This window comes from Anser anser, assembly GCF_964211835.1.
Source record: "Anser anser genome assembly, chromosome: 1".
Classification (NCBI taxonomy): Eukaryota; Metazoa; Chordata; class Aves; order Anseriformes; family Anatidae; genus Anser; species Anser anser.
Window position 1 is genome coordinate 42,119,313 of NC_139720.1, and position 14,510 is coordinate 42,133,822.

The following is a 14,510-nucleotide window of genomic DNA, read 5'->3' on the forward strand; positions in this document are numbered from 1 at the left end:
GTTGTTTTGAGCATGTCAGCTGTGGTTTTTCAGATACACTCCGTCATCCCGGCAGACGAGTCAGGAGGAAGGAAAGGAGTGGCTACGCTCCCATTCAACTGGAGGCCTGCAGGACACTGGCAGTCAGTCCCCACTTGTTTCTCCTTCAGCTATGTCTTCATCTGCAACTGGAAAATATCACTTTTCCAACCTGGGTAAATGCGATTTCCCTTCACCATTTCTCCCACTTCAGAATAGTACCATAAATTTCAACTGTTCATATATCCTAGTTTGTTAAACTAGATCATTCATTTAAACATCTCTACTACCATATTTTGGTACTCCAGTAATGGAGAGAAACTCACAGAAGTTTTCATGGCGTAGGTGAGGGTACCTCCTATTTTGTATACAAAAAAAAAAAAAACAAACAAAAAAAAAACCACGCAGATTCTCTGTGATTTGCCCAAGGAGAAGAAAATCTGAGGCATAGTTGGAAATTAGCCTTTAGCTCAAAGCTACTCCTCTATTAGCCAATCTGAGGATTCACAGAGACAGTAGGATTCTTTCCAGTGATTTTAGTGGATTTCAACCCAGATGCTAAGCATTGTTTTTTTTTTTCCTATGTACAGGTTCGTTTTGAGGCAGGCTTTTCTAATTCATTTCAGTGGCTGGACCTAGCTATAGCTGCATTGGGTCCAGTTTAAGCCCTATCCTTTAAGAAAATATAATATTCTAGGATGTGAGTCATACTTTGGGTTTATTTGATTGCAGGTTAAGATTTAGATTTGGTTCTTCTGGATCTTGCTTCAAGTTAACACAACCCAAATCTAGTTTTATTAATAATTTTATTATTTTCTTTAATGCTTAATAGAAAACCATTTATTTGCACAGCGCTGGACACAAACCTAGGTTCACAAAGAGCTATTGTGTTTTAGGTCCTTGCTGTGGAAGTTGCTGGAACCTTTGAAGCATTCAAACTTCTGTCACAGCTTATGGCATTTGTAGGTTACAGTCACTTGAAAGCAATTTGATCACCCATACAAACGCTGGTCTTTATTACATATGGGAAAAAGAAGTTGAACAAAGCCACTTTTAAAAATGAAATTGGATGCTGTCTAAGCAAGCCACTGCTTTGGATTTTTTCCATATACTTGCAGTAGACACAGCTGTCTTTAAGCAGTGATTCTCTTTTTTTTTTTTTAATTATTGTTTATTTTGTCATCATCCTTTCCTTCTCACCATTATCATAGCTCCATGGAATAATTGTCTCTCACAGCACAATTTCAGGCACGTCTTGAATGATCTAAAATAAAAGTCCAAATACTTGGGTTGAATTTGCATAGATGATTAGCTGCTTCTTCTAGTTGCTGTAGTCCAGGTGAACTATAACCAGGCTTTCCTTCCTATGACAAACAGACTTTATGAAAGCTTAAAGTAAATTCATCAATACTGTTCTGGATTTGAACTATGAGTGACCAGACTATTCCTATTTATTATGATGAGATTCAGCTGGCCCGTGAAGAATTTTAACTTAATATGGCTATTGGTGCTGCAGAAAATCAAGACAGATATGTCCTCCTTATGCCAATAAAGCTTTGGTCTTTACAGTAGTTGGTAACATATTCATATAATAAAAATTAAAATGCAAATGCTCATTTATTAAAATGGTTGCTTATAAAAAATACTAACAACTTCTTATTCCTTTTTAACTTTTAACTTTCTAATCTCCCCCATTGATTTTTCTGTCTTGGGCTGTCAAAACGAACAAGTGTTTATTCAGACACCAGCATTACTGTTACCACATGTTTTACAGGATTAGTATCATATAACTCCAGCTCCTTGGAGATCATCTCTTTCACCTTTTTGTGGTGGCTTTGGATATAGGAATAAAAGCCTTTCATTTTCTCAGCCATGTAAAGTCCACTTAACCATGCTCGTCCTACATTACAACTTTGTGCTGAACCAAAGTTCATTTAATGGAAATGTACTTCATTAATAAAGCCTTGTATTCCAGTGAGCCCAACCAACCTGTCTCAGTTTAACCTTCCTGGACCGAGTATGATGCGTTCAAACAGCATCCCTGCACAAGACACTTCTTTTGATCTGTATGATGACTCCCAACTGTGTGGCAGTGCTACATCCCTAGAAGAGAGACCACGAGCCATTAGTCATTCAGGTTCATTCAGGGACAGCATGGAGGAAGGTAAGACTGAATTATTATTTGAATCAGTGAATAGGCCCCAAAACCTCCAAAGTGTAGTAAAATGTTCAAATACTTCTACTGCAACATGAAAGTTTAGATAATTTTGTGAAACTTCTTTGAATTCTCTTGAGCTAGACTCACAGTGTACTTCCTTACCCTACAGCATGGTAGATAGTTATTTCCCACAGTAATATGCAATGCAGAGTACATCATACTATACCTGATGTGTCCCAGAAATCTGGGGGGGAAAGGAAGCTATTCTTGGAAAATTATTTTGTTCCATTTGCATCAAAATTTGAAGTGTCTTAGCATACCTTGACTACTGTGATTCCATGCTTTCTTAGTCCTGCTTCTGCTTTTTTTTTTTTAAAGTCTTTTTTTTTTTTTTTAAGCCAGTGTCACTTACCATCCATTTTCTTTTGTGGCCATTTAATTTCCTTACTTCACTGCAGCCTTCTACAGCAAACACAATGAATTTCTGCATCTAAACTCTGCCATTTAATCTAACCTAACTGCTGTCTTTATGCAGATTATTAGTCTTTCTGGTTTCTCTAATACTATGTACAACACCTGGAATTTGAATATTATTTTTTGGATTTGTTTTGTGTTTTGTTATTGTAGTTATTTTGTTGTTTGTTGGTTTATTTTCTTGTTTAACCCCAGAGCATTTATCAAGTCTTAACTAAATACAAGGTAACATTTTCTTCTGACTAATATTTCTGTTAAGTCTGATCATTTGCAGGATTCTGTTAAGTACTAATTTCTCACATCCTTTAATTTAAAAAAAATAAAATGTAAAATGTAATGGAGATTCATTCGAGAACATCGTCTCTTCCATCTTGCTTACTGCTAAGTGATGACAATATAAATGGTCTTTAAAACAAGCAAATTAAAAATAAAAATAAAAATAAAAATAAAAATAAATAAAAATAAAAATAAAAATAAAAATAAAAATAAAAATAAAAATAAAAATAAAAATAAAAATAAAAATAAAAATAAAAATAAAAATAAAAATAAAAATAAAAATAAATCTTCTTCTACCTCCAAAGCTCATAGCTATGGGATAAAGAGGAAAAAAGGAGTTGTAGGTGAAATAACGGACAAATAACACTTTTACTTTTCAATTTTTTCTTCTTCATTTTAGATGATATGTCAGGCAGACATCTGGGTATGTAATATTAGCAGTAGGGTGCAGGACAGATCAAGCTGTGAGTTGTCAGCACAGAGAGGATGGCTGGCTGCACAAAAGCATATCACCTAATTCAAGGACAGAGGTGACTACAGACCCTTTGCTGAGGAACAGGTGAATTGTCAAAGGAAACAGTGGAAGAGTAATAAAGAAAACAAGGGAAATATTTTATGCATATAAAAAGAGGTGTTAAATCTAGAATTTCAGTTATGGGTCATCAGTGACTTTGATGAAAGATTTTTCATTGGTCATGTCTCATATCCAGCTGGAGTGGATAACTGCGATAGACCACAGTCAGTGGAAGTCAGTGCAGCAATAGTAAACAGTTTTCAGGACTTCATGGTCACTAGAGATTAACATGAAATTATGTTGTTGGAAGGCCAAATGTATTTTATTTAAGATATTAGTTCTTAGGAAAGTTTTAGTGAAACAAGTCTGGTAATGGGTAGAACCACTGAGTACAAAAGCAGAACGGGAGCTTAGCTGAAAGTTTAAAAACAGAGACTGAAAACCTGGGCTAGACTGCAAGCAACAGGATTCCAGGGATGACCACAACTTTGTAAATAATTACCCAGTTACAAAATTAAAGTCTTTTAACTAATCCAAGTATTCTTGTATTGCCAGTTTGATATACAGACACCTTGACAGACAGAGAGCTATTTAAACAAAATAGTATATTTGTCAAACAATGGCAGAGTACAAATATTAAACAAGTTTCTTTTGAAACAAAAATGAGAAGAAGTAATGAAATAAATCATATTTAAAGTTCTCTGTTACTGTGTCTGTCCTTAGAGTGTTGTAAGAAACAGAAGGGGCAATTTGGTCTTAGTTTAGTCTTCACTCCACATTTTCAGAGAGGCCAGGAGCAACTTTTTAAGGTGAAGTCCTTCAATCTTCACTCAGTGCTCTTGAGGCGGACTCTACAGATGAGTAATGGAAGTATGTCACCACATTTTGCAGTATCCCTTCACACAAACTACGATTGCCAGCATGCACTGGTCTGTGTTGTGCTGAAGAGGGAAACCAGCTGAGCAAATCCTTGGAGCTCATCCCAGGGAATGTGAACGATTTTGCTAAGCATATTCTTTTACTAAAAGCAGTTTGCTGAGCTTTGGACAGGTACATAAACAACTCAATTTTTGTTTTCTATAAAGACTGTATTTATCAGATGATTTGTTGTCAAAACAACAAAAAAGATGTTTGGTTTGCTGGTAATAATGCTGAATCTCACTGGCTCACTCTCCTACCTAGCATGCGTGAATGTGCTTTTTCTGTATAAACAATCTTTTCAAGTGCAAGAAAAAATGTCAATAGCTTTTCCATACCGATAACTCATAATAACTGCTCTTTGTGGAAAATTGTTTCTCATTTTAAAAAGATGCTTAGTTATTGAGCTACATGGGAGAAGTTTTATGCTTTCATCAATATTTCATGTTATTTTCCTTTTTTTTTTTTTAAAGTACATGGGTCCTCATTATCACTTGTCTCCAGCACATCCTCTCTCTACTCCACGGTGAGTATTGACGTTTTAGAAAGAAGTTCTGCCTGGCTCTGTTCTTGTTCATTTTTTTCATAAAACTTTTAATAGTTTGAGGTTTATAAGGATTAAAGTTGCACTGCAATAAAGCAGGAACATTTATTTTCAGCTTTGGTATTATTGTTATTCTATTTTAAAATGTTATTTCCATCTTTTTAAGTGATTGATTTAAAATTGCTTAAAATTGCCTAGTGTATATTTTGAAAGATAGAAAGAAGGTAATAATCTAGGACTTTCACTTCAAGGGGTCCTTATGCTATTGTAGTTAATAATGTTGAGTGCTTTTGCTCATTTTCAGCTATTTTTCTAATTGCACAATTTACATCGTGTTTTTGTCTTGTCGCTGTTTGAGGTGCATTTCTTTAAAAACACAAGATTGCTTCAGGATAAGGGAGATAAAATTTTCAGTTAAAAGTTTATTGATCTTTGTTGAAAATGACAGCATAATTTCTAAAGAGAAGAATGTCTTTAAAATTATTAACCTTAGTTAATTAGGTAATTAGACTAAGTAGTTGTCAACTGTATTCTCCTGTCTCAAGCAGAAGTTATTTTTTCCTTTTTTTTTTATTGTTTCTTTTTTTTTTTTAAATATCTTCTGTGCAATTTTTTGCTTCCGTTGTTCTGCTAACAAGAAATAATCCAGATGGGATGAGTTAAACACATTTGGCCATTCTCTTGCTAATGCACTACGGCTGCTTTACAATCTGTTTGCTAACCACAATTACATGCTGTAGTTACCCTTTTGTCATGAGAGAGCAACCTTCTTACTTATTTTGTACCATGCATTCATAAACAGTTTTCTCCTCTCCATATTTTCAGGTGTTGAATAGTGTCAGTTGCCATCTCTGCCCAGGCCAAAATCAGTTCTTGCCTGGGAATACCCAACCCATGCAAGCTGATGCCACTGTACCACTTATACACCTGATAGCTCTATCTCTATGCTAAACTTGTGCTAGCCTGGAAATAGGGTACTCTAACATCTACCACAATGGTCCCTCTCCTACTTCTGTTTAATCATAAAAATGTCTATACAAGGGCATGTCTAAAACATCAGTACACTTGCATTAGTTTTGCCTAGGCCTTAGCAGCAAGTTGCAAACAACTCCAGTCCAGACAAGGCCTGAATTATTTTAAGGGTAGAATGTACATACAGAGTGGCTGCACATGAGGTATGACTAGCACACAAAGCAAAGCTTCTCACTTATGTTTTGGTAGTGGAAAAATATGTACTACTATTTCCCTATCTATGAGACACTATGCACAGTTCCCATGGGGGAATTCCAAAATTATAATTCAAGTTTTGTTGTTAAATTTAAGAAGAGTGTTATCAAATACTGGTGGTGGTAAAAACGAAGATCAGGGCTGGAGCACCTCTCCTGTAAGACAGGTTGGGGGGGGGAGGGGGGGCGGGGCGTTGGAGGCTGATTCATCCTGAAGAGGAGGCTCCAGGGAGACCTTATAGTGGCCTTCCAGTACCTAGAGGGGTCCTACAAGGAAAGCTGGGGAGGGACTCTTCGGCAGGGAGTGCCAGGGAGTTAGGGGTGCCTATGGAAATGTAGCTACAGATGCAAAAGGTTCGCAGTGAATGACATTGGTTAGCTCAGCCACACCTGATGGGCCTTTTGGAGACCAGACTTTATGCTTTGTGGAAGAGCCCTGCAAACCTGAGATATGACCCTGACCTTATACCAAAATCTAACTCCAGCTCTAGCCAGAGTCCAGCAATCCTTGTCATCCTTTGCTTAAGTGTGTCCATGCTTGTGTAAGCCCCATCACACTCAAAATCCTGTTACAGGGAAAGGGCAGGGAAAGCTGAGATTTTTTTGTTAGCATAAATTAAGTTTGGGCAGAAGGAGAAGGAGGAGAAGGAGAAGGAGTTATGCAGATTTATTTTTTTAACAAAAAAAAAAAAGGAAGGATAAAAAAAATTAGGAATATAGCTATATATGGGAAACGCCTCAATAAGAACAATACAGTTAAAATTGTTATGCATGCAGTGTCTAGGATCTATCCCTTTGCTCTGATGTCCTGCTCACGCTTCCACTGCTCCTCTGGATCAATGGCTTCAGTCTGGGAAGAGTGCGGATGGCAAGGTGTCAGCATCCCAAGTTCTTTGCTGGGAGGAGTACGGTTGCTTGTGGTTTCTTCCACAATGTGTGATAGGACAAGGGGGAATGACTGTAAACTAAGAGGGTAGGTTTAGATTAGACATAAGGAAGAAATTCTTTACTTAGAGGGTGGCGAGGCTCTGGAACATGTTGCCCAGAGTTGTGGATGCCCCATCCCTGGAGGTGTTCGAGGCCAGGCTGGATGGGGCTTTGAGCAACCTGGTCTAGTAGAAGGTGTCCCTGCCCATGGCAGGGGGGGTAGAATTAGATGATCCTCATGATAGTAGAGAATTGCACTTTTCCTGTAAAATAAACTTTATACTGTTTATCCAACTTCATGCTGTAGGCCAGCGGAATAGCTTCTGAAACTTCTGGCTGTAAATTCACAGTGTAGCTAAGCCTCCCACCTAAAATTATGGATTATGCAGACAGGATAATAAAAGTTATAGAAAAATCTTTAAAGGGCAAGGAAAGAATTAATATGATAAAATGACTAAGGTTGATTCTCTAGGGATGATTTTTGATCAGAATTTCTCCTGCTTGATCCCTCTGATCCTGTGAAAAAATGTTTAAACTTTTCAGCAATTATTCAGGAGACGAGGCACAAGTGGAGCAGAAAGATGAAAAGTAGTCAATCAGTATCAAATCATCAGAAAGTATAAGAGAAATACTTCATTTTTCAGTGATGCTGTGCAGTGTCCCGTTGCCTCCAGTAAGGGGTAGCTTCACAGCGTTACGGCACATGTAGCCATACACGTGTCCACTTTCAGCTATTACTAGATTCAAGGAGGAATACAAGAGCTGGGTGTTTTACTTTCCTTACACAGGCCAATATCACTCAGCAGGAACTCCAAAGTAGCTGCCTTTCCACAAATGTCTCAATCAAAAACATTTGTCAGATTTCTCAACCATTGCCTTAAGCCTTGATGCTAGTGTTTTTCTGCAGTCTAATCACTGGAGGGTTTCAGACAAAGTACAAAATAAAGATCAAGATCTTTACATATTATTATCAGAGGATGGCTGAAAAGCTTAAAATTACTCTCAGAAGATTGATTCTTTGAGAATTAGGATATGAGATTCAGAAAAGACACTTCATGATTTGCTGCTATTGCAATGAATAAGTCCGATGAGACAGATCTTCGGCATTCACTAGTATTTTCTGAGTGTACTGGCTTTCTTTTTGGGTTTGCATTTGGGTTTTCCAAACGTACTTGAATAGACTAGGAATCTAGCTAGTAGAGATATACACATACAGAGACATACATTTAATTTCACAGAAAAGTATGCTATGTAAGTGGACATAGTAGACTCCAGGATTGAAATACTGATCCTATTTTTGCAGCCATCTAGCTCTCCAAGAAGTTGAAAAAGCTGTGTGGTAGTGTAAATTATGATAGGTTGTCTCCAATTTTAATCTCCTCCTGCTCAGTAGGTGAGACACTGCAATTTGCATATCTTTAGTTAATTGCTCTATTTCTTGCACTGGCTTTTCAGCATTAGCTACGCTTAGAATCGCCAGAATTCATTAGCTGTGCTAAACCAAGCTCAAAGGAGATGTGTAAGGACATGTCATCTGTATGCTAATATTGTAAGACTTCAAAAAGAGAAAAATATATTGCAAGGATTGGATGCTTAGATGTGATAGAGAAGTAAAGGGAGGAAAAGAACATGATTTCCTTTTAGAGCAAACTTCTGAAGTTGTGAGCCAATGACTAAGTGCTGGATTACAATGGTGTCAGCATGAACTCTTAACTGAAAACTTCTCATTTGTATTTGGTTTTCAGATTTTATTTTTTAAGTTGAAAATACACCCAGAAACCTCTTCTTTCTCTTTTATTTACTTCTTCCACTGTCCACAAATGATGTCTTGTGGCAGCTCTCTCTTTGACCTCTGGGGAGAGAGACAACACTTCCCTGTATGCTGAGGAAGCCATCTGCTAAAAACATGCAGCATTTCCTTCACCAGTGGGGCCACAGTGGTCTGAGGATGAAGGACGAGGTCTCCATGTGGCAGTTTCAGTAAGAGAAGACCAAGTCTTTTTTATTTTATTTTATTTTATTTTATTTTACTTTTTGCTTTTCTTGGCACAGTAGAATTCATAAGGATGCATAGTCTTTCTTGATCCTGTGATGACTTTTCATATAGTACATGTTTGAAGTAACAGTAATGAGAATAGATTTTCAAAATTTTCTGTAGGCAGATCCCATTTCTGTGAACATAAATTAGAAAGCTAATGTCAGTATGTGTGTCACTTCAGTGCTGGCAAATAATCACCATTCTAAATTGTTCCCATGTAGTGATTGTAGATGTTAGAGTAGCTTCAGCTAAGTGTTGCACGGGGAAATATCACAGCATCTCAGTCTTTTATTAACAGAAACATTTATCGAAAGAGGCATTTTCTGAAAGTCTTCTTCCCCTGCATCAGGTTAAGAAAGAAAATATTTCTGTAATCAGTTATTAAAATTCTAACAACACGGACATTGTGCTTAACACAGGCTCAAAAACAAACCCCGAAATAGTTATTTTCATTTGTAATAACACAGATACTGCCTAACATGGGAATTTTCTGAGGAACTCATCATTTTTATTTTTTTATTTTTTTTTATTCTTTCTAGCATTATTTACATCTAATTCTTTTACATATGTTTTTCTTACATTGATTACTAATCTTCCAGACAATGTCAGACTGTTTCTCTGAACTTGAGCCACCTCAGATCATGGGGTGCATTGATCTTCAGTACACTTACTGATTCTTATTGTACGTTACCAAATGGTTTCCTCTCATGCCACATCTTTCCTTTCCACTAGAATTCCACTAAAGCAAGATTTTTTTCTGTCTGCCAAATGCCTCCTAAGTTAGACTACTCCCCTGCTAACAAATTAAATGACTTTTATCTTAGCAGACTTTCAAAGGTATGCTTTGTAATGATTTTGTTTCTTCACTTGTTGAAAAAGTCTGCTGAGTAAATAAGAAGCTTAGCATCATTATACGACACGTTACATAACAAAGAGGAAAATATCTACAGTTATAAAATATTATTAACAAATTTAAGCTAAAACTTTAACTAGCCCTGAGAGATCTTAATATTTTGGTCAGTACTCTGGAATACGTTACTTGAAAGTTCAAGTAGCCCTCTCCCCCCACCTTCCTCTGTATATGTTTTACTGGTATGCTGCCAACTTCTCTTAGCAGGGATTAGTCAGTTAGGATTATTGTTCGGTATACAGTTAAGCAAATATAGTTGCAGGAGCCGTAATAACCATTATGGTATAAAAGTTCACTTGTACAGACTAAGGTACATGAGTGACAGCATAGCAAATATTCTTTCCTATCTTAGAAATGTAGTTTTGTAGTTCTGTTACTGTTCCTGCTTTATCCACTGTTTCGTCCTGTCAGTATGCTGGCAAACTCTTCGGGTTTTCAGCTGGAGCCTCTCCAAGTAAGTTGAAAGGAATTCCATTTATTGTTTTTACTGCATACCTTCCTTAAATGTAACAGATCTGTGAAGCTATTCATTTCACTTCATAGTTGCTGGCATTCATTTTCTATTACCTCAATTATGTTGCACATTATTTCTAAGTCATATCTTCTTTGTTTTCTTGCAGGCAGAAGAAAAGGCACATTCAGAGGTAAGAATTTTCTTCATTTTTATAGTTGTGTATTTGTGTGATGTTACTTAGAAGTTTACTGTGTATCTGATACGGCTAAAATTCTGAGGTACTGGTGAAAGGACATCCCATGTAGCAGCTGCACTAGATGTTTTCTTAGTGTTGTGCTGAAGGATACTTTCTGGCTGAGGTTCTGGAAAGGTGAAAAGAATCAATGAGGATTGGGCTGCTGAGTGGAAGAAGTTGTAATATGTCCGATCTCAGACTTAAATCAACTCTGTACTGGATCTAAGGGACTAAGCAGTTCAAGGTAATGTGCTGCCTTTCAGGAGAAAAATACTTAGAAGGTTCACTTTGAACTTCTATCACTTACATTTTGCTTTATATTAAATTTCTGAAACTGACCGCTTCGATGTATTTCAGAGAAACACAGATTGATTTCAGATATAAATCAAATCTGACATGGAAAACAGCTCACAGCGTATAAGAATGGGTGACAAGAGTGGGTCAGCAGCTGGATACAATTACAGCCTTACTCAAAATGAAGTACTGGTTGTATTAAAAGGGCACCAAGGATTAGAAGCAATAAAATGCAGCACCAAGTGGTGCACTTCTACTTTACAGAGCTGTATTCTTTCAAACTTCTGCACTGTTCTGCTCTTATTTTTACTATTCTGATCACACAAAAAGTCAACCAAAAGTTACCTTAAGAAGGTTGAGCAAACATATTCTTCCTTACTTACAGCAGTATATTTCAATATATTTTTTCCTGAACTTTTCTAAGCTGCTTTCTCTGAAAGTTAAAACAAATGAGCTAAAAAGGTGTGTCAGAGTTCAGTAGTGTAAATAACAATTCCTTGATTCATTTCCCTTCATAAAGAAACAACACATGAAACATTTCTTTTTTATATTCTCCTACATGGGGAGGTTTTTTGGTATCTAGATGTGCCCTGTGAATGCTCTTGCAGGAGATGCTGAAGAGCACTTCTGAGAACTGACTTTGTATACTTGGAGGGCTGTGATGAAAGTGTAGCCTAAGGAGGCAGCTCAAATAATTGCTATTGAAAACCAAAAGAAATCTTGGAAAAAGAAAAGGGGCAGACCAGGATAGAGAACAGCTCGAATATGTCTCATTTACTTTGAGACAGTGCAAATGACATAGGCATATTTGTATCACAGATGTACAAGAACTTGTTCAGTTTTAAAGTGTATGCAGTATTCCCTGTTGATTTTCACAGGAATCATGAAGTTAAAATACTGAAATAGTCCTTATTAGTGGAGGTATTAGTATGAGAATGCCATGTGCTCCCTTTGTTAGGCTGGCTTTAGACATTTTACTTCACTAGTCAGCAGTACTTCCTTTTATGTCTGAGTATGAAAGGGGTACAAAGTGAAACTCTATACTGTACTTAAGTTCAGTGCAATGCCTGGAGTCCCAGTAAGATCTCAAGTAGGGTTAAATTCACTTAAAATGATGTGCTAGTTTCACGCTTCATATCTACCCTGGCTGAAATGCAAGCAAATGTTTTTCTTAAGGATTCTCTTTTTCATAAAAGGATACAGGAACTTTGGATTTACTTTATTTTTATGTCATCATACACATCTAAATCTATTTATATCTTTTTTTAAGTTGGCCAGAGAGTTTTTGGAAAAACAAAACAAAACAAAAACAAAACAAAAACCAGACACATAAGTTTTAAAGAAGGTACATGTTTGAATCAAATGTAATTTGGAAACTATTGTGTTAGAGAAATATTACTGTACCCCATATAGCTTTAGAGATCCGTGAAGTAAAAATCTGTCTGAGGTTGCCATTGAAGCCATCTTCATGCCAGGCAGTGGAGGAGTAGCTTTTGCTACTGCGAAAGTAGCTTCAGTAGCTTCTGCATCTAATGCAGACATTTAACATATGTCATTGCATCACGTCTACAGTCAGACAAGGTGAACTTCTTGCAAATTCCTTCATATTTCACAATTTCAGGCCTCAGCCAATACTGCTGTTACTGGTTGCACTAAGAATATGTTTGGAACCCACAGGATTTGGTAAAAAAAATAAAAAAGTGACATTTGCATGTGTAAGCAACTGTACATGTAAAGTACTGATGTATGTGTCACATACATGATGTGTATGATGTAATATGCCACATGTGCTCCTTTAACTGGGATACTAGCTGGTATACTGGTTAAGAAAACAGCTGGAGCAAAATTAGATCATTCCTTTTATTAATTTGTATTTTTTTAAGTTTTGTGATTAAAATATGTGAAACTAAGGTGTTGTTTCACATGTTTAATGATCACATATTAGCAATACAAAAAATACAATGACAGGAAATTCCTGAAATACTGACAGCAGCATTTTTTTCTCTAGCAAATTCAGAAACTACGGAGAGAGCTGGTTGCATCACAAGAAAAAGTTGCTACACTTACATCTCAACTTTCAGCAAATGTAAGTATTTTTGCTTTTGATGAAAAATATTATCAGATGGGTTAATTACTCTTATTCAATTCTTATACCAAGATGTGAGCTGGCAGACTTTATTTATCTTGGTGTTTTTGAAATTAATTATTTAGTTCAATATATACACAATGGAAATAGAAAATGATGTTCTGAAAAGATCAATGATTGTATTTTTTTTTTCTGTTGTTATTACCTGTCCCCTAAGGAGGAATTTTAAGTGTGATAATTGGTGTCTGGCAATTTTCACTTTATTCCTTACAAGTAAAAAAGTGGCAGACTCATGCTTAGTGACGGAAGCACCCAACCTTTTTATTTGGGTCATTTAAAATCCTTTTGAAAGGTATAGAGATGCACTCACTGTGGATCAGAGAGAAATTTAACGCTGTGATGTAACAGTAATGGTGAAGTACTCTGTTCCATTACATGTCATCCAAACTATCAAGACTCTAAAGCTTATTACAGATCTTGAGTCACAGTAAAAATTCTGTCAGTTTTGTGGGTATTAAACTGCTACAGCCAGTATGCTACTGCATTTTTTAAGTTGAAAAGCAACTTTTTCCTGGCGTATGAAATGTTACAAGCATCAAAAATCTAGCTGTATCAGTTTCCGTAAAGGTGATGCAGTTTTGTACAAGTTTTCTGTACTGTATTCAACAAAAACAAACAAAAAAAAAAGTAAAGAATTCAGGAAATTCTAACAAATGCTTTATTCAATTTTATTGAAAAAGAAGCTAAATACTAAAAAAAAATCTCAGTGTGAATTTTCTTTTCTTCAGTGTCTTAAAGATTAATTGATTTGATTTCCACTACGATGAAATTTCTGCTCTCAGATATGAACATGCAAGGTTTCATTTTGATATTGATGAATGTAGAAAATTATATATAACTTATTAAGACACACTCTGGATAGCAGCAAATTTGTCTGTGCCTGTAGAGTAGGAACGGAGAACTAGAGAAGAAGGCATTGGACAATGAATATAGTCATGTTATTGCAGGAAACTACACGTTATAATAGTATTCGGGAGTTTTTCAAGCTCTAGCAACAAAACAGACTGGAAGAACCTCAATGATGATTTAGAAATGTAATTACCAATCTAAAATAAAATAGAGCAATGATTCTTACCTGCTTTGTAAAGCATGTTACAACTTATGGATTAGACCTTGTTAAAATATTAAAGAAGTGCCATTAGTATTTTTTGGTTTATGCTGCTACATGAATCTGGGACATGTAGCTTTCATAAACTCCGCTTGGACAATTACACCAAGATAAACTGCAGTTTGTGTCACATCTAGTGTGTCCACAGACTTGAACGTTGGTTAACCTTTGAACTGTAAATTACTAGACTTCCTTAAATTCTCAGTTTAATATTTTATCTTTACTTTTCAAAGTTGTCAATGATTTGTATAAACATAAACTTTGTCAAAA

The 14,510-nt window shown here is 36.1% G+C and overlaps 1 protein-coding gene across 1 annotated transcript in view; it reads left to right on the forward strand.

The window, feature by feature from the left end:
• The window catches only part of NAV3 (neuron navigator 3), a 423,218-nt gene that overhangs the window by 371,759 nt on the left and 36,949 nt on the right, over window positions 1-14,510 (forward strand). Inside the window, 5 exon segments of the mRNA XM_083807523.1 lie at window positions 34-194; window positions 1,994-2,182; window positions 4,832-4,884; window positions 10,624-10,647; window positions 12,995-13,072. Of these exon segments, the coding sequence (XP_083663649.1) occupies window positions 34-194; window positions 1,994-2,182; window positions 4,832-4,884; window positions 10,624-10,647; window positions 12,995-13,072 (505 nt within the window).